Source organism: Triturus cristatus, chromosome 4_2, assembly GCF_964204655.1.
Source record: "Triturus cristatus chromosome 4_2, aTriCri1.1, whole genome shotgun sequence".
Taxonomy (NCBI): domain Eukaryota; kingdom Metazoa; phylum Chordata; class Amphibia; order Caudata; family Salamandridae; genus Triturus; species Triturus cristatus.
In genome coordinates, this window is record NC_140586.1 from 374,555,596 (window position 1) to 374,581,290 (window position 25,695).

The window sequence follows — 25,695 nt, forward strand, 5'->3', positions numbered from 1 at the left end:
TGGGGATCTATAAAAGGGTCAATAACCTGGTTTACAGTCTCCTCCTAGAATAAAAAACTCATCATTATTTTGAATACAGTTTTTTGTAATGTAAGGCCGAAAGAATATTCCGGTTGGGTTGTACTGTAAACATTGAAAACAGTTAAAGAAATATTGTTAAGAAGCAATTTAACTACTAACCATATACCTTCCGAATCAGATTCCTGAGAAATAACAGAACATTTCAATTTTTTATGGCATAAAGTGATCAACCCATTAATCTTACTGTTCGTAGGAAACACCAAGAATAAACCTACCCAATTATGTTTGAATTTCAATGCTTCTGACTCGGTCAAGTGGGTTTCTTGCAATAAGACTAAGTCTGGATTGTATGAAGCCAAATGGGATAAAATTCTCTCCCTTTTTATAGGGTTAATAAAACCTTTCACATTCCAAGATATAACTTTGAATGTAGAAAGATTGAAGTAGATATAGGACAACATGATCATCAGCGATAAAAAGAGATGAGCAGAGTAGTGAAGAAGACGGAAAAAAGGGTGAGAGAAACAGTGAGACCGATAAAGCAGAAATTAGAGAAAGAAAATAGGAACAAAAGAGGGGGAATGAGTGAGAGAGTAAGAGGAGACAGTACATGTCAAAGAAGGAATGATGACTGTAATACATGCCTTCAAAGGGAAAAAAGAATACAACAAGGGCTGGCGACAGACAATAAAGAAGGCACATCCAACAAAGGGAGACGTACCATGTCAGGAGATCAAACAAGGACAGGGGGCAAATATGCAAGGATTCTGGATGCTCTGTAATGAAGAAAACAAAAAGAGAACAAACAACGTATAGAAATGACTTAATACAGATACATCCAACAAGTAGTGACCTATGGTAAAGAATTATCATAAAACTCTCAAAAAGTACTCAAAAGACTATCATTATAAAAGTCAAGTCATCTAAGAAGAGGGACCAGCTGTATCCATGGAAGCCGTGGAGTGTTTATGAAGGAATTTCCAAAGGTCTGCAGGATCATCAAAGGTGGAGGTGTGATTCTGATGAGTCACCTTGAACAAACATGGATGAAATAAACCATAACATGCACCTTAAGTATGTAAAGCTGGTCTAAGCTCCAGGAATTCCTCCCGCCGTTTAGCAGTTACTGTGGAGACATATTGGAATCGGGACAGTTTAGCTCCAGACCGTATAAGTTGTTTTTTAAGCTTGGCCGCAATTAAAACTTGCAGGAGGTCAGTACATTTAAAAAATAGGAGGATTACACCATGGGGCTTAGAAAGAGCAGATGAGGACGATAGACGATGGTCTAGACTGAGAGCAAGCTGGAAATTCAAAGAGACCTGCACAGATAGGTCCAAAGCTTCAGAAGAGAGGAGGAAAAAAAGGTCACAGGGTCATCTCTCTCAATGCCCTCTGGTAGGCCATATAAATGCAGGTTGTTGCGTCTGTTTCTGTTTTCAGGGTCCTCAGGATATTTCCCCAAGAGTACAACATCCCTCTCCAAAGATAAAACCGTTGCAGAGACATCTTGAAAATCATTGACATGCTGTTCAACTGCGGATACCCTGGATTTCAGTGAAGACCATTTCGTATCCAGAAATTGTCGATGAGTATTGGTTTCCCCAAAAAATGGTCTGAGTGCTCATATCTGGTCCAATACAGTGTCTAAAGATACAGGCAAAACTGGTTTTGGTGGAGAGGGAGGGTCTTGTTTGAGTCTTTCATTGGTAGAGGAGGGCGATTGTGTCTTTGAAGATGTAATGGGTACCAACGCAGTTCTTGAAGAGCTAGATTGAGCCATATTGATTGAATTATGCAGTACAACTACAAGTGGCACTGTAGAGGGAGAGCCCGACACAGGTGAACTAACAGTAAGCCTTTTATTTGAATATAGTAGATGCTTGGTTCTGTCCATGTATTCAAATAAATATTAAAGCCCAGCATAGGCACATGATTTCAATAAAGTCTTTCCTTAATACAAAAGTAAATAGGCCAGTGACGTAAGATTTAATGTTAACTGGAGATAACCAAACTGAGCTGAGACAGAGTTCTAAAGCCCAAAAAGGATGAAGAGGAAAAACAGTACCTTAATAAAATGTTATGGCTGAGGAGGATTTCACCAGTCAGGGAAAAACAAAATGGCAGCTGAAATATAATTTAATGTGCTACTCGACGTTTCAGGCATCCAGTAGTAAGAAGGAGGCATTTAAGGATAGCCTCATGTTCATCAGGGGTTTCCTGCAAAAACCGCCCCATTATACTATTTAAGCGGTTCAAGAACCGCCGAAAATGAAGCCGTCACTCCCGACGCGGTGAGGCGCTCCAGAGTCAGGCAGCCATCTTGGAATCTGCTGCACGCATGCCATGGTGCAAGTTTTCATCTGGAGCATTTACACGGAGTGAGAGCACATGATTTCCAGCTACATCTTAAATGAAGTGATTGCTATTTCAAATTTTATCGCAGCCGAAATAGTCCAGTGGGTACTTAAATGCCATTTTTTTAAAATAGTGCTTAAAGCCAAACATTAATGTATGCAGGAAATGTGCATAGAATGTGTATGAGGAATCTGGAGACTTTTTAGAGATCACATGCTGATTTCAGACTGCCAAATCAGAAGACTGGATGCGACTGGGGGCTGACCCTTGTTTACTCTGCTGTATCCTGGCATTTGACAGGGCATGGGGCGACTGTGAGAAAAACACATCACCACCCGAGCAGTATGCTATCTTTAGACATGCTGCAGTACACTAGGCATGTGCAGCATATCTAATGGTTTGTGAATGTGATTCGGGAGCTGAAATGAAGAGTGCCCCTCCCTCACATGCGCAGTCCATTTAGACTCCTGCTCTGTCATGCGCTGTGCGTTGACACGCGCACTTTTCACCTGTGTAAACAGACGAATTGTGAAAGCTGTCAATTTGTCTTCTTACATTCCTGCTGTCCGAACTGGGGCGCCACTCCAATCTCCCCTATGGCCCAGGTGTCTCTGGTTTTAAGGAGATGTTTTGGCAGCCCCTCCTGTCACAGAACTCATAGTTTTAACAGTGCATCAGTTTGGTCATTTGTCACTGGACAGCTTTCAACATCTCTTTACCCTTCTGGAAATGTGGCACCAAAACTGAACAGAATTTTCCACATGAATTCCTCCAGAATTGGATGGCATATGCCAGGTGCGGTGTTTAAAATGAAATGCTAATCAAGATGTGGTCTTCAGAAGCATGCAATACCTCTAGATGGGACCTCAGACACAAGCCAAAATACTAATTGCAAAGAATTTTAAAGTGGCAAAACAACCTTTTACTTCTAGATATATCTTTTTTCTTGTGAAGCGAAAAGGGGACAAGAAGGCGCGACGCGTGGAAAACATTGCAGCTGCTATTGTTACAGGGGCTGATATTGCAGCTATGCTGCAAAACCGGCCATCTGTTACAAAAAAAACGGACCTCCAGGAGTCCAAAACCAGCCACCACCCTGGCGGCCCACCGGGAAATGCCAGGTGCCCACTACGGACAGTCCGGCCCTGGTTATGTTACCACACTGTAGGAGAGCAGCACCAGGATTGGCTTGGGCAGGGGCACTCAGTGCTCATTAAGAGGCCGGGCGGCTATGGCTGTGATTCCCCCCGCTTCCTAACTGCGCTGGTGGGGAGAGTGATCTAGTGTGCATGTCAGATTAGCAGAAGAAAAGCTGCCAGCCAACCCGACATGCACAGAAAGTGTGGGCTTGGAGTCAGGACCCAGGTGAGCCAGAATGGTCATGTCTAATGTCTACTGTGGTCAATTCCTTTGTAGCTCCACCCCAAAGGCCCACATGCACTGCACTCCTCATTAAAGATTTGAGAACTGTAAGCAACTGGGCTGCAGCATGGCTGAAAAAAGCTGATGCCATGACCATTGTGTATTTATATTTATTACACAAATACTTACATTTAACCTGGGGTCTGGGGGGTTACAAATATGGTGGGGCAAGATACCCATGCCCTAATAAAGGCACATCCCCAGGCATGTTAATTGTTTTTATTGTTTTTATTTATTTATTCATGGACTACATCACCCAGATTGCATTGTAACACATTTGGTCAGGTGTTCAGGTCAGAAAAACTACCATGATCCTGTGATTGAATAAGCCATGGTGTGACTTTGACAAGATATCTTATGTGGGCTCTGACTGCCTGAGTTATAGCCATTGACTATGCAAGGTGTGGCATGTTTTCTTGAGTGATCATTTGATTTGCAGACAAGTGGTGAGATGAGCAAGAAGGGTGTCACATATTTCAGTGAGATCTATGATTGGTCAGTTGAACATGGGAGGTGAGACTTTTTTCCTCATGCCAAGAGTTTTAAGTTGATGGAGGAAGGGTAGAAACGATGATAGATGAGAATATTTAAGGGAAAAAAAGATTAGACGTTTTACCGTAAAATTTTGCAAGAATGTTTCCCATTTAAGGAAAGTTGATATGTCCCCATGGACTGCGCTGTTTGCCTCGTACACTCTATTTAAGACTGTGTAAGTCCTAATGCAAAATGAAATCCATCAAGCCAAACTGCTGCAGCAGCATTGCAAGTTGAACATTACAGAGGGAACCCTCATTCCGATTACAGCACTGATATGAAGAAACTGGAGTACAGGTTTCACTTACCAAAAACCCGGCGCTCGCAGGGCCGTTTCTTCTCGGAAGTGGTAGTCTTCCGATTCAACTGCTCTCCACAGTTCTGTGAAGAAGTGGAAAAAGTGACCTCGGAAGACAGCATCTGACATTTGACCTCAGTCTTTGAATGCCCATGATGAGATAAGAACAAGATTTACAGGCCTGTTTATTACAGAAAAAGAAGTCCTTGGAAGGATTCTGTAACCACGGCTTTCACATGGAGAGGAATGAACTCGAGGTGGACATTCTCAGACAAATAAAGCCAGCAACTGGGATGCCAGAAAATGTGAGTTACAAACCACAAAGCCAATGGCAAGAGATTGGCAGAATGCATTCCCAGGGAAACCTTCTGAAACTCCACAAGATGTCTTCTGTATAACAGACAGCTGCGCTGTCAGATAGGCCTAAAAAATGCACTTAGATAATTGCATGTGCCGTTAGGCATTCTACCCGAGTGTTAAAAACTGTACTCTGCCCTTTAAAGCAATGTATTGATTTCAAGGGGCTTGGTATGGGTATGTAAAATTGGCAAACTTGGGCTTCTATCATGTTATGAAGCCTTTTTTCACGTGTCAACGTTGCAATCTATTAAAGTTGTTGAAGTTTAAAAATAAATCAAGTGGCAAAATTATTCACAAAAACTTGAAAAACGTTGTGCACTAATTTGTAAATTTGCCCAATATGACAACTTTGCAAACTTTTTCCAGAAGAATCATTGTTTTGCTCACATCTTATTATGCTGTAAGTTGATCTATGTTGCTCTTGTTTGAGATCTCAGTACATTTGAAAATTTCACATTCAGAGAGATGTGAAGTTTGCAGTGGCATTGCCAATAACAGACCTCATTCAAGTGCAAAGTCTCAAGGCATATGATACTCATTACTGTTCCTTTCAAAATGCTTTGATGTGAATAAATACATGTTGGGGATCATGCATTGTCATCAGACAGATGTTGAATGAATGCACTTTCTGTTTGGTTGAATGATAACTAGAGTAGTGAAAGGAGTTGTCATCTGATAGCACATTGTTTCTCCCCCTTATTTTGGATCTTCTTCAGGCAACTAAGCATCCAATAGGGTAACATTTTAGTAGGTCAACCGTCTGTCTGAAAGCCCCTCACTAGAACAAGGGAATATAGAAGAGAGTAAGGATTAAGACTAGTCTCATCATAGATTTAACATGCTGCTTCACTAACACAACCCTCACCTTGTATAATACCCATAACGGCTTAAAGTTAGGATTTTTCTCAGTTTAGGAGTAGTAAAATTAGGACTCCTAACGTTAGGACTCCTAAACTGAGAAAAATCCTAATTTTAAGACTTTTGGTATTCACAGAAGGCATTTAGGAGTCCTAAAGTTAGGACTCCTAACTTCTGTGAATACCGAAATGAGTAAGTGCCTTCTGTGAATACCAAAATGGTAGTAAGTTTACGATGTTGTCTTAAGTTACTTCTGTGAATCGGGCCCACAGTGTCTTCCCTGTGAAAGAGCTTATTTGTCTGAGCTGGGGAAAGGTACACGCGATGAAGAATAAAATATTGGATCTGCCGGAAGCACTGGTTGCGTGGGATACTCGTGGGACCTTCTAATATGGCCATCCATTCCCTCTCTAATAGGGGTCGGCCTAGGTCTTCCTCCCAGTATTGTTTCAAGGGTACTGTGATATTGCCATGTGTTGACGAAGTGAGGAAGCGAACCAACGTATCAGGTGCCCCCCTGTGCCCATTACATGTAGGAATTGTAATAGGTGATAGGAGGGATTCAACCTATCATAGAGTGAAATGACTGATCAACATGTTTCAGCCTTATATCCTCAACAGTGGTGTGGAGGCATTCATTAGGAACTTGTATGTGTAATAAAGTGTGTGTAAAAAAAATCTGTGGTGTAGAATAAACAAATAATAATAGTGGTATACAAAACCAGTGGTTGGAGTGGAGTGACCATTCAATCAGGATGCCACTGGTGTTTACCTGAAAGAAATAATATATTTCAAAATGTGACATACTCTATGCTTTGTACATCAATTCATAGCACTTTTTCCAGAAATGATTGTTCACAAAGGACTCTTAGGGAGCCGTTAGTAACTGATCACTTTGTTAGTAATATCACAGTTTGTATCTTATCTAAAGAGATTTAAGAGCTTGGCTTATCTGGAAAAAATCAGGTAACAAACCTCAGCTTAACCGTGGAACAAACCCAAGGAGGCCTAGAGTCCTGTAATTTAAGAGGACAGACGGAATTCAAATGTATAGGAAACCAATGCATCAGTGAAACAAAATGACTCAATTGCAGCCTCCATAAAATAGCACTTTGATTCTGGTTAAAATGCATCACATGGTGTTTTGCCTGATTACTCAAGGTTGCAATGAACCAGTAATGTCAAATGAATTGTAAATAGTTTAGAATGTGCAGAAATCAATAGCATGAGTAAAAGGCAAATAATCCATAGAGGATACTCTCATATCAATTTAAATGCATCACATGGTGTTGCAAAATAATCAAATTGCCAGATTATTTGTTCCGAGAGGTAGATGTAACATAGCTGTTCCCAGCAACCACAGACGATGTTCCCAGAGGTACCCATCATATCAGATCCAGTGAGCAAACATGTTCCCATCCATCCCCATCAGCAGATGCCGAATGAGGAGCAGCTAGTGCAGGATCTGTGGTATATATGCCAAGATCCAGGTTACTAGGAGTAGAAGCATCCAAGGAGGGCTTGTAAAATGCATTCAGAAACAATGGCAAGTGAAAAGGACAACAGTACAGGTAGGCTGTTCACAGGCTCACTAGTAAGTCAGTGTCCAAAGACCGAACCAGTTGTGTTTCTAGGCATATGTCCAGGGCACACTCGAAAGTGCAAAGAAGACAGCGGAATATAGCCTGCACGCAGTGTATTCACACAGGCCGAAAGGACACAAACCAATTTTCATTTAGTTCCTGAAGGAAGGGTGCACCAAAATACTGTATTGTGCATTCATGACATAGGAGCACATGTGGAAGTGCTGGTTCCATTTGGCATCATGATGGGACATCGATTACGGAGCAGAAAAAAAACACAGTCCCAGCAATCAGGAACAGGCCCAGCAGAAGACCTCCAAAAATTCTTATAAGCACGGAGTGCATAAATGATGGGATAACTCCAAAGACTGGAAGGTGTAACCAACCCAGAGCTTATGGTTTAGAAAAGGTGCATCATTCCAGTGGTATTTGACATGTTAAAAATGTGGTGCACCAGTTCCCTAAAATGTAGTGGAAAATTAGTGTGAAATTACGACTGTATCTCAGAAGAAGATCAAACGTCTCCTTTGCAGATGTTAAGGCCACATCCTTCTGGAACAATAATGCTTTTAGTCTGCTCAAAGCGTCAAAGTGCACATTCAAAAAAGCTTTATTCAAGGGCAAAGCGTCACTTCCCTAAATGTGCTGGCAGGTAGAATCAGTACTTGTGTGCAAAAGGTCACGCCGCAGAAACAGTCACCAGATAGGAAATGCCCGACTTCATACTGCAGCAGCTCTAAACGTTCAACATCAAATAACTCCCATTCAAGAGTAATCTGAAAGCCGAATGTATCGCAGCAGCTGAAGAACCCTTCAGGTAGCAGGACAAATGACCCATTATATGCACCTTGAAGCGAAACCTCCCTGCACACCAAGGAATGTCCTAAAGCATTCTTGTAGTCAGTCCCATTAAGAGAGACTTTAGTCTCGCCATTCCTACAGCAAAATCTAAATGATAAGTTTCATGACTTGTGCACATATCCTTCTCCTAGAGCTTTGTATCTGCCTACTTGATGGTATTGTAAACAGTATTGATATGAGTGAAATGTCAAGATAGGCAGAGAAATAAACCTGTAGATGATCCTATCAGGAGAAGGTATTTCTGTAACAGTGAATGATAGTTTCTCCAACTTCTCTATGACAATGTTACCCAAAGAGTATATCCTATTGGACAGGGTAGTCATACTGTTGTCTACTACTACATCAGCCATTTCCAAATTTGCCCTGTCAATTTTGTGCAGTCTCTCAGCAGCCTCCTGCAGGGACCCTTTGCACACCTCATTATATATTGCATCTAAGGGGTGCTTTTGACATGGGTTTACAGGACCTAATGAAAAGTGTAGTCTCATGTCCACAGAAATAAGGGACACGTGTCTATGTTGAGGTTTTGAGACAATCAAGTCACAATTTCTCAGCACTGTAAGTTGTTACCACTCCCAATTGTTGTATCTGCACATAACATGGGTTGGGCCTGCTGAACTTAAACCCTCTGGTGTCACCCAGAAAATGTGCATGACATCTGTTAGTATTTTACGGTCACAGCCGCCATCCCCCTCGATTGAGTTCTGAAGAATTGTATGGTCCGTTCCGAAGTATGGTGTCTAATATTTCCTTTGTGTTCTTTGTAAAGTGTTAACAAAGCAAAGTTTCAGACACTCACTCCCAGTCACAGATCCCGAAACCGGTCACAGGATGCTTGTTTCTGGTCCAGGGAAGACCTGGCTTGGCAGTTCGGTCTGGACTGTTCCCATGAGGCACAGGGTGAAGACTGATTTGCATATGGTTGGGCCTGAACTGGGGTGCCGAAGTGAGCTAAAGAACGATGATGGAATAAACCCTGATCTGTGACTGGGTGTGAGTGTCTGAAAAGTTTCAGCACTCCGTCCATCATCTCCTTGTGTTTGCATTGTTCGCCCTAAGTTGGCAGGGTATGCCCAGACATGGGTCCCTTGCTCACTTTGCCACTGGATTCAAGCTAGTCTGGCTGATGAGGAGTGCTATCCCAAAACTGGTCCCAGGATGCTTGTTTGCGGTCCAGGTAAGACCTGGCTTGACAGTTCAGGCTGGACTGTTCCCATGAGGCACAGGGTCAAGACTGATTTGCATATGGCTTGGTTTGAACTGGGGTGGCGAAGTGAGCTAAAGAACGATGATCTGTCACTGGGGGCATTTTTGAAGTGTTGACAGTTCGAGAACAGTGCAGATGTGGGTATATGTGGTGTTTTCAAATCTTTTATCTTAGCCAGGCCAAGACATGATGTTTGCGGCATAGTTTTGTTCAGAAAAATCAGTTGTTGTGGTATCTGCAATGCTCTAAATAATGCCTCGTTCCCATGAACCTGACCATCTTTAGTTCCCCAAATCGATTTTAAATAAACAGTGTCTCTCAAAAAGTTAAACCCTTGTGTGTACAACTGGAAAAGAAAAGATTCGGAATATATCAGCTTTGTATCAGTCAGCATATTTTTCTTTGGTGGTGTTCGTATGAGCCTAAAATAATATGACCCTGGCTCTGCGTTGGCTGTGGACTTGCAAGTCCTTCAATACAGTACGGGCATCAGTTGATCACTGTGGTTAAACCTATAGGAATCGAGAGCAGGAATCCACTGCAACCAAGATGTATTTGTAAGCCCCATCTGATTGTAAGGGGCCACTGTGTTCCAGATAAGTATAAGCAAGAGTCTGTTTACTTGCCACAGTGGAACCCTTCATCTGCTGGCAGACGCCATATTTAAGGACAAAGTCTCTAGTTTGTTTGTAAAAACCTGGCCACCGATAGCGTTGCTACAATACTGAAACTGTAGCCACCATCCCTGCATGTGCAGATTCTAGGCCCTCATGTGCTGCTAGTATTAAACCTAACCTACGATCTGAAGTTGGTATTGCTCTATCTCCCATTCCGGGAATACAAGCAAATGGTATATTTTGTGCACTTAACTAGTAGGAGTACTTTGCTGGAAAGCCTTTCGGAAAACGGGTGTCTTCACGTGCAGTGTTGGCAGGCATCATGATGTCTTTATCTATCCTCGTAATGTAACAAGTAATTGCAGTGACAGCAGCAGCTTGAACTGTTTCTTTTGTGGGTTCATCAGGGTAGCTTAAGATGTATGCTCACATGGATGCCTCCCCAGTTTAAGTCACACTGTAAAGAGTGTTGTTCTGTGGGTACCATCAGTAGTAGAGTAATCCAATGCCAACCCAGGTACAGTCATGCGTAGGCTGCCCTACTAATTTAATCTGTAGCTTAAGACTTGTTTAATTGGTTCCTGAAATAGGTCCTGTTTCATAACATGAGACAATTATGAAGAGAGGACAGATGGTAAGCAGTACTCCCTCCAATTTATTTTCTATGTGTGTCAAGGAAGGTTCTCTGTGAACTGTAGACAAGACTACACAAAGACATATGGGAATTATTATTACATTTAGTGCACATGCTACCAAAATCAGATCTGTGTGATAGTTTCCTTAACTCTTCTCTCCATCTTGCCTGTTTTCCTCTGAAATCCTCAATTTCTGTTTCCTGGGACTACATTACAGATGGTGCTCTGGGGGGACAAAGTGTGGGTGCGCATGTTTTCTGCACTTCCAGGGGACTGCTGTACTATGACGGGGCACCGGATGCTTGTGCGGACCCCTCTGTAATATTGATAGTGCCAGTGCACCTATTGCACCATCATTTAGGAAGGAATTCCTTTATTTGCTTGGGGCTGTGGCCCCATGCAAGCAACAGCCTCTGTACCCATGCCTTATTGTGGATGTGGGCACAATGGCAAAAACTCCATAAAGAGACACACTGATTGTGAACTACAAAAAGGTGGCACACATCCAATGCACCCCTGAAGGCAGCACACTGGAGGTGTCAATCACTTGCACTTCACTTGCCTGCAGAGGGATGTTAGTCACTCTTTAAAAAGTAGGTTGCATTGACATCTGCAAAGAGAAAGACTAATGTGCTGCTCACAGGACAGCGCACGTTCATGTCTGACCTATAATAAAGTTCCTGTTTGCACCAGGTGCACCCAGTGAGAGATGCACCATGGCACAAACAGAGATAGTGCACTCTTACTGAAATATGTCTCTTGATGTCTCTTCTTCTTTGTTCTTATTTCTGCACTCAATTTATCCTGTCTCTTTGCATTTCATTCATACCCACCATCACTCCCTTAGGTCTTCCTATCTTCTCATATCGCCACATTTCTCTTCCTGGATTTTTCCACTCATCCATTTATTACTTTTCCTTCATTGCACCATTGTTAAGCTGTATCATTCTCCGCCTCCTCCGAATGTCTCTCTCCTCATACATCTTCTCCCTTTTTTACCATTACTTATGGTCCCTTCTTGTCTACCCTATTTTATTTTCCTGTCATCTTTTCCCCACCACCCACCAGACCTTTGTTCTTTGGCACTCGTTGGCCACCAACCACACCCTCTCTCCATTTTCCTTTTGCATATCAACATCTTCACTATTCTGTCCCCACCTCACTTTCAACCTATTTTAAATCCCTTTTCCTCTCTCGGATATCTTCCATTCACGCACTTCTCAGTCTTGTCCATCAGTACCCCTGCCTTCAGCTCTACTATCTCCCCTTCACACATCACACATCACTTGTGACTTTATCCACAACCGTGCCTCAATCCTTTTTTAACTATCTCCCGCTTTACATATGTGCCATTATCATGCTCTTCTCTTTTCCTTTGTCACAGTTACCTTTACTTCATTGTATGCTCTTTCCCAACCACTTTACACATGTACCACTGTTGTGTTCCTTTCCATCTTGCCAAATTTCCCACATTTTCACTTGACTCTAATATCATTGCCATCCCCTTTACACAATTCTATAGACTGTTCCTCTCTGGTTTGCATACTTGCCCCCTTTTCACCTGTCAATGCTGCCTTTTCCACCTTATACACATTGTTCTCAATGTTGTTCCTCTTCTCATCAACTGAAGCCCATGTCTGGTATGATCACTGATGCCAGCACTTATAGGCCAAACAGCTAACATGTAATGATTGGATGAACTGCAGAACCCATTCTCACTGCTTGATGAGGAGCTGGGAGCAGATCTTTAGCATTTTATAGGACAATATAAAATGTTCATAGGTAGCAGAACTCTGTCTTAGTAGGAGATGATGCTGTAGGTCTGAGCAGAAGAGCGTTGGAAAGCTGTGTGGCAGCAGTACGTGAATAGCAATGGGCTCTGCAGAACTGCAGCTTGCCAGAAGAGCTCTGTGTGGGCTCCAGAACTACAATAGCAGTGGAGCTAATTAGGTCAGGACTGGGACTCAGTCTTAAACAGAAAGGGGTGGTGTGGACAGGATTGAGGTAAACTGATGCAGCATGTGTATGTCCCATCATTTCATGGTTAAAGGTTGACTGGGATTGCAAATGTTCAAATCAGCCCACTTCCCTTAAAAAGAAGATTCAATATCCGTGCTCTGATTGGGCAAAGCAGTTCCCAGATAATATTCAGCATGAAACATAAAAATATTGTTTTAACTTTTGCAGCTGAGATTTGATTTATTGATGAATTATGGTTTCTATTTGCATAAATCATGCTGCCTTGCATCCAATATGGAATGTTAATCCCCATAAGCACACATCATGGGCCATTAGTAGACATGCATGCACTAAAAGGAAATAACAAGAATGGCATCTACAGTGCACACAAGTAACTAAGGGGCATATTAGCAAGGGCTGGTGATATAATTATTGCCGCTTTAGCGTACGTTTTTAGGCGATAAGCGGCGATAATTATATCGCAACATCATCAAGGACATGCTAGCGCGTGTTTCCTTGATGTAGAGCCCGTTTTTTCACAGGCTCGCATCGCATCGCTAATGAGATGCAAAGAAGGCATGGCTGTGAAAACAACACATGAAAATATCGCGAAGGCAGCTTCGCAATATTAACAAGGAGGTGCAGCGATAAAAAAAATCATGCTACCTCTGCCTTAACGCTGAAATTTAACGTCTGTTAAATTCCAGACTAAGGCATACTAATAATGGTAGGTGGATTATGCTGATACCACCACAGTGTCGTGTCAGCAATGTTATCGCTGTTTTCCATGGAACATCGCTGGAAAACCAGCGATGTTCCATGGTAAACACCGCTATCACTGAAATATTACCGTCATAGCACTATGTATTGTTAATATAACGTTATCATGGCGATAATTTTCAGCGATAGCCGGCGATAATATTTCTACCGCTATTTGGGGCCAGCGATAATTATTTCTGGCCCTTGTTAATATGCCCCTACTTACCTCAAGCCACTTCATCAAATTTAGGAAATGAATGCCAAAGTGCCTGAAACATGGTCAGCAGAAGGATTGTTCAAAAATCCTTACTCATTCTGTCTGTGGCTCCTTGGCTGAGGGGGGCAACTGTAATTTTCTGTAAAACCTAATAGTGAAGGAGTCTTAATTTCCTTGTTAATATCCAGTGCTTCTAATGTAAAAATCCAAATGTGAAAACAGTTCCATATTGCAGAATGTTCCCTTCCAAAGCTTTATGCAGCATAAATATAAAAGTTGGTTACATTTTGAATTGTAGGATCAAAGATATCTCAAGAAAGATCAATCAGTGATAGATAATACTTGTCAGGTATAATTTTGAAAGATTTCTTATAATTTTGGTAGCGTTTATTTTTTTACACCAAAATTATTTTTTTAAAGCCCCACATGAAAAATAATGTAGAATGTATTTAAATATATAAGTTTTAGATCACATTGTGAGTAAACATATGTTAATAATGCAGAATGTGTTGCTTTTATCTTTATGAGAAAGGTTCATCAGTTACCAGATAGTCCATGCCACATGCTGAAAACAAGGTAGCTTATACATTTCAATGGAACCACTTCCTAGGAAGTGGAATAATACACCTTAAAGCAAATAGCATGAGGTGACATATATACTCCCTGGGTTGATCCAAATGTGAATAACAAAATCTCAAATCAATGGCTAATAGTGCTTACTGAAAAAAGCCAGTAACTGAACAATCAGGCCCACTGCCCACTCTATTGGAGGCAATAAGCTTTGCAGGTAGCTTTGCTTCCAAGACATACCTAAAAGGTTTTTTGATGCATTTCTTTTCACTTTCTCAGGGACATCCGGACCAGTCTGTTCCAGCCGCTATCACTAACCTGTGCATGAATATGCATGGGGCGCTACATGTGCCCCTAGGGCCCCATTCCAGTGACCCAAAGGGGATGGAGGCCCTGCTTTGGGACCCCAAAATCTGCTTCCGTCGGCCTTTTCATGGCGGTAGGACTGCCATGAAAAGGCAGGCGGAAAGGGACATCATAATCCCTATGGCAGTACCTGAGCAGGCACAGCCTCCATTGTAGGGATAGTATTTTGACCACTGCCCTGACGGAATACTAGATCATGTCAGAGGCGGCAGTCTTTCACCCCGCCCTACGACCACTAGTATTGTAATCCGGCAGTCAGATCGTTGCCCTGGATGAAGGGTGTACCGCTACCAATGGCTTGTTGGTAGCGGTCCACCCGACATCATAATGAGGGCCTATATTCTTTGTACACCCTTCATCCAACACTTTAGAGTGTTGTGCCTTTTTTGCCCTATTAATCACAAGCTGCTATTACGTCACCACCAACATGACAACAAGGATCTATGAGGTTACATTATGCTATCCCGACGGGTCACTTCCAAGGCTATCGGCACCTGTTCGCCAAAATGGACTAATGACGGCACATCAGAAATACAGAGCCGGAATGGAACTCACTGACTCATGCACTCCAGATCATGGGCGGTAGTTGCCGACTTATCGCATGGTTTGTCCATGCCCTGGCATAGAACATGCATGACCCATGGTCTGTGACTCGTAGAGGCTGGAAGGGGTGACATGGGCAGGTCGCTAACGCAGAAAGAATGGGAGAGGGAGCTTATATACCCTAGGAAATTGTCACAGAGCAACATAGAGGATAAAGTGCTGCACAGAGCCTATATCACGCCAGCAACCCTCCACCAGACGTTTGGGTCCCTCACCGGTTGTCCTCGTGCCATTAAGTGGGGGCGGACGTGGCACATATGTCCTGGAGCTGCCGGGCGGCTGTAGCATTATGGGGGGATGTTTAAAATGAATTAGCAGAGGTGACCAGACACATGAATGTATGCATGATAGAGCTTTCAGTATTGGGGCTCTTTAAGAGCTCGAAAACAAAAGTCATCAATCATTTCATCGACACCGAACTGCTTATGGTCCGTGGGCTAATTGCCATGCCCTGGAAAGCACAGCCATTACCAGATGTTGCCCACTGGTGTGATCGACACTAAAGTGAGAAGGGCCAAAGCAGTGGCATTAAGGTGAGAGGCCTGTGAATTTCATACGATCCCCATTGTAGCAGATTGGGAGGGATGTTACTGGACTTACAACCATATAAAGAGGAGCGGAATAGCTGAGCGCCCGCTCAGACTCACACCTGGTGTCGGCCTCTGGGTGCCCGGAATATTATGACCCTTCCCTCATTTTCACTCCCCCTCCCTCTCTCTATTCCCTCCCACCATCCCCTATCTCAGACCCCTTCCACTCCCTCCCCTGAGACTATCTTGCACCCCCCTCATATGTCTATGCACATGCCGATTATCGTTATGTATATTCTAATACTGAATTGTATGACCCTCTCGCATTGTACATTGTAATGTTATAGAGGGAAATGGAAATGTCAGCAGTAGCTGGAAAATGTGCCAAACATCCAAAAATTTGATGATACCACTGCATGACCTGTTGTTATCTACTGATGAATGAGCAGAAAAAGAAGGATCAGTGACTCCTGTCAGTAATATTGCGTTGTAGCGCAAGTATAAGGTCTATGAGGTATGGGAAGAGTAACCTGCCTCTATAATTCACATAAAGATACAGATGTGATTTCTATGTACATGACATGATGTTGAAATGCAATAAAATTGATCGGAAAAAAAGCATGCTCCTAATAGCTACATTCTTTCGAGAAGCTTGCATGATACATACACATTGGAAACAAAACTCCCTGGGAATCCAATGATTTTCAATATTGACATGTATTTTGTTACTGAGGCTATACTTTATTGTCTCCTCCATGTTTGTGTTATGTACGTTTACCTCTTTATAATGATATTTGTGACCTGTGAAGATTGATTGACATTAAAATGTCCTTGTTGTAGGCACCGTGGCCATTGATTTGCAAGATACAGGATGCAGCTCTACAAGCGGACCAACCTTGGCTCCTCCTATGAAGGGATGTAAGGAAGGCAGAAGACCAAGCATTGCACCCGTTTTGGAGCTGGCAGATAGTTCAACAATTCCTACCTGTGATCTTTTGAGTGACCAGTCTGAAGATGAAGCCAATCCTTCTGATGATGAATGTTTTACAGCCGATGAGTAGGTACAATTTATAGTAAAAGCAATAGTCTCTGCATACCTTCTTAAGCAGGAAAAATAGCATGTTGAATTTGGTTTCATATATATGTTCTTGTAATGCTATCCACCTGTGAGAACTCAGAATTGCCTTTTCAGGTTTACATAACTTATTTCACAATCGAATGTTTCAAGCAGTTTGGTGCTTTCAAAAACTAAAATGTTAGACTTTGCATCCTTGGTGTAGTATTCCCGCAAACATATTTGCCTTCACGCCTGCTTTCTGAATTAGGTTTTGTTGAGATTAGGACTGCTAACCAGTGCTAAATTGCTTTTGATCTCTCCCCAAACATGGCAAAATTGTTCCTACACCTGATTGTCACATTTAATTTACTTCTAAGTCCCTACTATATGGTATTACCTATACCCAGGGCCTGTAAATTAAATGTTACTAGTGGGCCTGCCATCCTCATTGTGCCACTCACTGAAGCAACACTTCAAAACATGTCTCAGGGTTTGCAATTGCAGCCTGTAGTTCAGTTTTAAACTGGCATTTTGGGGCATATGTATCAAGCCCATTTCCCGTTCGCAAATGGGCCGATTCTCAGAATCACAAAAGGCCCTCGCAAAATAGGGAATCGTAAAATTTGCGATTCCCTATTTTACAAATGCATTTAAGGAATCGCAAATTGTGATTCCTTAAATGCAATGCAGGAAGCACCCAAGTTGTGCAATTTTGGCTTAAGAAATCGCAAATTACCACCAACTTCAAGATGGTGGTAATTTGTGATTTCTCTGAAAAATTCACTTTTTTGCATTTTTCAAAGTGCCATGTAGCGCACATACATGCCCTTAAGGCATGTATGTGTGCAACAAGTGCACACATACATATTTCAGGGGTGCAACAAGGTGTCCTTTTGATACCCTTGCACCCTTGAAATTGCATTTGCAATTTGCGAGTACCTAATGGGTACTCGCAAATTGCGAATGTCTTCCTATTCATTCCTATGGGCCTCTAGGCCCATAGGAATGAATAAGAAGGTACTCCTTAATTGCAATTCCTATATACATTGCATTTTGCGAGTCCTTAAAAGCGATTCGCAAAAAATCGCTATTAAGGACTCGCAAAATGATGTTTTAATACATATGCCCCTTTGGCCCCGCAAAATAATCTTTTGCCAGGTCTCAACTTATATACTTATAACTCACACCTAATTTAGGCTCTAACAGCTCCTAGGGCAAGATGCATACTACTTAAAAAGTAGAACATGTGTACTTTTACATGTCCTGGTAGTAAAAAACTTCTAAAGTAATTTTTCACTTCCATAAGGCTGCTCTCTCCCATTGGCTCACACTGGGTTATTTTATTGCATTTAATAGGTGTTAACTTTGGAATGGGAGCAGAAAGAAATATGATATTTGGACTCAAATTAATTGTAATCTAAATTTGGATTTTAAGTCACAATTCTGAAAAGGACACTATTACAAGTCAGCACTTTTTGTCCAACCTATTTGTGCCTTCTGTCAGTGTTCTGTGTCACATGGTGGTGAATGACTCTGAGTATTGTGTTTGTGTATTTCTCCCAGACAGTGACACAAAGGGGACTAGGTATGGGAATGATAGGCCATCCTGCCAGGATGACTGGGGTGGAGCTGTGCCCTGCCCCATTTGCCCTTTAAAGGAACCTGACTCCAGTGACTATGTCACCCCAGACAGTTCGGAGCTTTGATGAGGAAAGGGAAGAACTTTCCAGAATTAGATGTAGGGGTAGGACAGGGTGTTCCGGCTGCCACCAAGTGTAACTATTGAACCCTCAAAGAACTCTTCAGTACACTCCTGGATCTGTGGAAGAATTCAGAAGGACTGTCGTGCTGCCAAACGGACTGGCTTGATGTTTGAAGGACTGCCTCGATACTTGAAGTAGAACTGGACCAGCTCCTTTAAACCAGGACCACAAGAGTGGCACCAACGGCTAGTTGGCTGACCTCCTGTGTGAACTACAGGGAATTAACAAATGCCTGAGGCCTTGAAGCCTGCTGCTGGCTGCTGCTAGAATCAGTCCTAACCCCCCAAATGGTACAACGGCAGGTCCTGGATGCTTGGAAGTCGTGTTGGTTGTACTGCTTCTGCTTAATCCTAAAAGCTGAGACTCAGAAATGTTTCCAAGGAAAACTTCCTGGAGAACCGGCAGAATACCAAGACCTACCTATCAGCCAATCCACCCAAGGTGCAACGCCGCTAAGTCTAATGTCACGTAGCCTCTCGGTGATGGTATCTGGCCTCATGGAGCCCTCTCGGCTAAAGCTTGCAACTTCTTCCGGCTAGAGAATTCTGACTTTGAAAAAATCCTCAGAGTTAGAAGGTAAAAATCTTCACCGTAACTTTGCACATTCAGTGGGTCCCCAACGATGATGACTGCTCTTCTAACACCGCCTGCTGTCTTGCCTAGCTGAAGACTCTACCTTCTTCATTACTTTTTCAGAAATTCCGAAGGTAAGCCGAGATTGGGCACAATCCAACCCTTGAATCCAACTCACACTCCATCGTGGTCACTCTTGCCATTTATTTTGACCTGGAGTCGCACAACCATTTACGTGCAGTTGCCACTTTGATCTTTTAGGAGCTAGATTTCACTATAAACCTTACAGATTCATAATTCCAGTTCTACTGATTGGATATAATTCAGTTTGGTGTCAATTTATTGATAAAAATTTACTCTAATTTTCTGAGTTGTTTGAGATTTTTGTATGTTATGTTTTCACTTTATTACTGTTTGTGTAATGCAAAAATATTTTAAACATTGTCTCTAAATTAGGTTTGATTGCTTTTGTGCCAAGCTACCAGAGGGCTAAACACAGATAGTTTAGTGACTTTTGTTGTTCACTTCAACAAAGTTTGTGGTTGTTGCCTAAGTGAGGCTCCATTTCCCTCAAGTAATAACCCAATAAAATATTACAAACAAAAAATATATTTTCTATTAAATATGCATTTAAATTAAAGTGCCTCATGTAGAATGCAAAACTGCCCAGATATATGGCTAATATGCAAAATGATTAAGTAGTTAATTAATTAACAAAGTGACCTGAGTGTCCAGGGAATATATAACTCTCCTGTCCTCCCTTGTCTGTGGTACGTCACAAAAGCAGTTAAGGACTAAATACTATTTTTTTAAATAATATTTTTATAAATAATATTTATTATAAACTTAGTGAAAAAGTGCAACATTCAGTGAGGCAAAGCGTTTATTTGGCCTTACAGCCATTGAAATAATAAAAACATTCCATAGATAAAACAGTGATAAAACATACATATTAATGTTGTTAAAAGCACCACATATAAAATAGTTGATATGCTAAAAACATGATTCAATCACATAGCTATAAAATGGTTAATCAAAATGTAAATTTTATGTAAGTCCAGTATAAGGTGATTCAAAGTTTATCAAGAATCAACATTTTTCACCGCTTTCCTGAGTCTAAGAGCTTGACGCACATAGCTGATTATGGTAAGACAACAATGTTTAGAATCTAAAAGCTGCAAAGAATCTTTATAGGATTTAGAACCATAAGTGCGTAACAAAGGTCATAAATATTGCATTTTTGGGAGCACATAAATTCTGCAAAAAACATGACATGTGCTAATGTTTGCATAGACATTTTGTCACAAGGCTAAGGAGGTAGAAATTGGACCGAAGTGCCCTAGTGAGGGTAAGCTACCATAAAGTGTTGAGTCTAAAACGAGGTAAATAAAATCGGTGTTCGCTATTTGAGACCTATGTTAAGTATGGTTAAGTCCCTTCCATGCGCTTTATATATAAATAGCATGGGACTGAGCTCATCCGTTGATTTTTTGAAAAAATCTAACTTGCTTTCTATGTTGGGATGGAAGGGTTTTCACTGTAAGTTTTGAACTGTTGTCAAATTCATTGGGAAAATGAAAAAGATTTGATAAACCTATCTCAGAAAAAACATTTTTAACATGAGCAAGCCAGGGAATGGAAAAGCCTTGGTCTAGTCTTAGACTGTTCTCGATGACCGTGAGTGAAAATGTTATGTGCTTTGAGTACCAAATTTTAACCAGGTAATAGTGGAGCAACCTGGACTAAGTCCTCTTAAAAAGGGAGTCCAGCCTCAAGGTGTGAGATAAGGCTGATCTTGCTTTTAGGAATCTCTAGGAGCCTACAAAGAAATGTATTTTCAATTCTTTGGATGCCTTCATGAACGTTATACCCCCAAAACGCCCGCCCCATAACACTCCTGAGAGAGACATTTAATTTTGTACAGGGTGACTAGTTCCTTGATGGGTTTTAGGGGAGGTTTATTAGAGAATCTGAAAATGCCATCAATGCACCGGCAAATGTATAAGCTCTCTGGGTTAAAAACCCTTCCCAACACATTTTTTGGGAAAAATTAATACCAAGGTAACTGAAATTTGAACTTTTAAAATGGGAATGCCGTCTATTTTGAATGTATGAGAGGGAGACTTTTTGGGGCCACAAATCATAATGCTTATTTTCAAGTTGAGAACCCTCACAAAATCATTAAATGTATCAATTACAAGCCATTGGCAGTACGAGCAATCAAGACCGCGTTGTCCGCGTATAACAAACCGGTACTTTGAGGTTACCAACTCTTGGGAGATCTTTGCCGTTTGTTGTCAACACCGTCTTCAGGTCATTTTTGTAGAAAAGGAATAAGAAAGGGGTTAAAATTCATCCTTGTCTCACTCCCTTGGTGGAATAAAAAGGCGTGCTGCAGTCTCCAATTATGTTGAAGGGAACTTGGACGTTTGTATCACTATGGATGAATAGTAAAAAAATCTACCAGAGCTGGGTCGATCCCTGCTTGCACATCATGGACCATAACTTGTGCCTGTCCACCAAGTTGAACAGCTCTAGATAGGTCGATGAAGGCCAAATAAAGAGTCCCCCCGGCTTCAACATATTTCCCTGACATCAATAACAAGTTTAATGTTTGCTCAACTGTGTCTCCTTCCGAGCGGAAACCACATTTTGTCCAATGCCCAATTCTCCACGATCTGTAAAGAGACCCGACCCAGAATCTTTTCTGAGGAGTCCAGGGGGGTTGTGGGTCCGTAACATGAAAATGTAATTCTATTTCCTTTTTTAAACATAGAAACAATGGTGGACTCTTTCCAAGAATGTGGGATGTCACCTCTTACTGCTACATGAAAGACATTAGTAAAAGCCGTGCCCAGGAGGAGGGATCCTGCCTGTAAAAATCAATGAGGACACCATCAGAGAACCCATCAGGGCCTGGTGCCTTTGTGGATGGCAGTAAAATGGCCCTAGATACAGCAATGGCATCAATAGAATTACTTAGGGCTAATATTCCAGTGCCTGTAGGGAATGTAGATAAGCGGTAAATCATGGAAAGAAATTTTATACAAAGTGACAGACCCACTGATTTGGGGGAATATGGCACTCTTGTTGGTTATCATCTGTGCATTATGGTCTATTTATTACTTCCCAGAAGGCTCTGGAGTCTCTAGACATGGTGGAAACCTTGGAGATCATCCCAGGCGTGCTTTCTTATGTCATGTTTCCTTCTTCCTTGAAGGATTTTATATGGAAATCTACATTATCTTGCGACCTCACTATTATGGGGGGACGCCTTAAGGGACTCCTTTAGTTTTTTAAGTGCAGCAGTTCTTGCAGAATTAAACCATTTGTGCAGACGAGGTTCCTTGTGTTTGGATTTAATATCCCAGGATGCTTGTTTCCAATCCAGGGTGGACCGGGCCTGGCAGTTCGGGCCTGACTGTTTCCAGTGGGAGCAGGGTCAAGACTGATTTGCATATGGCTGGGTTTAAACCGGAATGACATGGGGAGCAAAACAACAATGGATTTAGGCCCAGATCTCTGTCCTGGGGTGAACGTTTGACATTGTTCAACATTCTGTCCATCAATTGTTCTTTTTGCATTTGTCACCCAAGTGGGACTGGTATGCCCAGACATTGGCCTCGTGTTCTCCATGCCATTTGAGTCAAGCTGGCTTGGTTGATGAGGGGTGAAACCCAAAAACCAGTCCAAGGATGTTTGTTTCTGGTCCAGGGAGCACCTTGCCTGGCAGTTTGGGCTGGACTGTTCCCATTGGGAGCAGGGTCAAGACTGATTTGCAAATGGCTGTGTTTAAACTGGAATGGCCTGGGGAGCAAAAAAACTATGGGTTTAGGCCCAGATCTCTGTAGTGGGGTGAATGTTTGACATTGTTGAACATTCTGTCCATCAATTATTATTTTTGCATTTGTCACCCCGAGTGGGACAGGTATGCTCAAACGTGAGTGCTGTGCTCTCCATGCCACTGGAGCCAAGCTAACCTTGCTGATAAAGGGTGAAACCCCAAAACCAGTCCCAGGATGCCTGTTTGCGGTCCAGGGAGGACCTGGCCTGGCAGTTCGGGCAGGACTGTTCCCATTGGGAGCAGGATCAAGGCTGATTTGCATATGGCTCTGTTTAAACTGGAATGGCATGGGGAGCAAAACACTAATATTTGACATCGTTCAACATTCTGTCCATCAATTGTTTTTTTGCATTGGACTTAATAACCAGCAGGCTTGAGGTAAGTTGCAGAGAATCTCAAAGCTTTCCAGCATGTCCCGAACTGGAACCTCCCTTGACAAGCAGGTAATGACTCCATCGTGTTTTGCAGATATTACATTTAGGAAGAATTTCGAATGGTTTACCTTTTCTTATTTTAAGCGGATGCCACTGTATTTTGAGAACTGCAGCTCAAGAAGATGACTATGTGTTTGTGGACTATCAACAGGGCATGTAAAACTAAGTGATAGTGGGTTGTGTAACATTAAAAAATCAAGCATGTTTTCATTATTACAATATTTATGCATAGAAGAGGTGTCAGCCTTTTAACAAATATACACCACTCCCGCCGTAATCAACAACCAACCAAGATGTGAACTTTACTTATTTGCAAATTTAATCTACAACAGAATGATTACCAAAGATAATCATCGGCACTGTTTCAGCTAATTTGCTGTCGTGGCATTTTCAGGATCAACCCATCAGTGTAAAGCAAAATGTTAACACAACAGGTCCAGATCAAAATTGTATCAAGTGTGATGCTGCACAATACACCTTTGCTAAAAAGCTGTTGACAGTAACTTGCTTGTTTTACAATAGTGCTTACAGAACAGAAAAGTAGACGTGTTATACTTCTGTGTGAGAGGAAGTTTAAGATAAACTGTAACTGACCAATTTTGATATATCCTGATCATTGTTAACCTGATCTACCTGTTAGGTATTCAAATTCTGTACTTATAATCATTTTCATTTCCATTCTTATCCTCTTGTGCCACAAACCAAGGATAAATATTGTCACACTAAACACAACATGGTGCCCAGTAATACTCGCTCACACAGATGCTTTGATTAAACAATTGCATTTCGTCACTCTTGATGTCAATTTCCTAGTTAGGAAACACATTGTTCCATGTTAGAAATTAGGTTTTGGTTGGCAGAGGATACACCCTGTCCAAGCAGGCACCACAATCCTAGTCAGGGAAAGTAGGATACACATTAAAAGATAACCTGCCCCCTCTAGTAGCTTAGCACAGAGCAGTAAGGCTTATCTAAGACAATATGTAAATTATTTGTGCAACAAAACACATTAACACAATGAAGACAGCACAGAAAACTTGACAGATGTCTAGAAAAGTAGACAATCATTTTATAAATAAATCAAGACCAAATTGACAAAAATCCAATAAGTAGAAGTTGAATGGCTTTTTAAAGAATACAAAAGAGATCTAGCACCTAGAAGCAATAAGCATCAACGGGGGTTATCTTGTGGCACTGTACCAGGGAAAAGTCAATATTTTGGCCCACTGTGATGGAGCACAGGCTGCCTACAGGACCTACACATGCCCCGGTGAACAATGTACCTTATACTGGTCGCAACAGCGAGATGCAGGAGGCAGTTGAGCAATGATTCACGCAATACGTTGATGTCAATCCCTCAGGCGAGGTGATGCATAGATTTCCTTAATGCAGTGGAGGCGATGCTTCAGCTCAAGGACAAAGTGCTGAGCTGCGTTAGTTCCAAAGTGCAATGCACCGGGCTTCTCCATGCTGCTGAGGGATACGTCAATATCTGAAGACCACTATGGCGGCGATATGCAGTTCTGATGAGTCAGGCTCTGGAGGTAATGCATTTGTTCCGAGAGCAATGCGCCGATTCTGCTTGCACAACGCAGTCATTCTGACAGTGCTGCTACATGCAGACTGGAGATGCAATGAGTATCTGGGTCCACTTCCAGTAAACCAGGAGCAGGGGTAGAGACTTTGATATCCCTAAGTCTCAAACAACAGGAGAAGAGCCAACAAGCCCTTGGAGATCCCTTTGGTGCAAGGCAGAGTGCAGCTCTCCTCAGCAGAGTCAGAGGGCAGCAGGCAGCAGGGCAGCACAAGAGAAAAGCAGGCCTCCCATGTCAACAGTCCAGCAGCATGTCACTCCTTGATGCAGCACTGCAATTCTTCTCATAGAGTCTCATAGAGTCCAGTTGTAGGTCCATAAGTGGCTGTGCCTTTGAAGTGGGAGTGACTTCAAAGAAGGGTCTTTGAAGTGCACAAGTATCCTTTCTTCCTCAGCCATGGTGCCAGACTATCTATGGGGGGTAGTCATCCCTTTGTGTGGGGTCAGGCCACTACCTAGTTAGATGTGAGTGTCGGCCTCCTCTCTTCCTTCCTTCCCTGGAAAAGCCATAAGAATGCCGATGAGTACTCAGACACACCTAACCGTCCTGTGTTTGGAGCTGTCTAGAGGGACTGCAGAAAGTGTAGCTGCCACCCACCCCTGATGTGTATTGGAGATAGGCTGCAGGCACACAGAGCAGTAAGAGTACAGAAATGCCCACTTTCCAAAAGT

At 42.2% G+C, this 25,695-nt stretch overlaps 1 protein-coding gene across 1 annotated transcript in view; it reads left to right on the forward strand.

Moving 5' to 3' along the window:
• Positions 1 to 25,695, forward strand: part of LOC146833914 (potassium channel subfamily T member 2) — a 1,568,236-nt gene that overhangs the window by 1,400,982 nt on the left and 141,559 nt on the right. Inside the window, exon 18 of the mRNA XM_085599924.1 lies at positions 16,599 to 16,815. Coding sequence (XP_085456050.1) covers positions 16,599 to 16,815 — 217 coding nt within the window. The remainder of the gene's footprint in view (positions 1 to 16,598; positions 16,816 to 25,695) is intronic.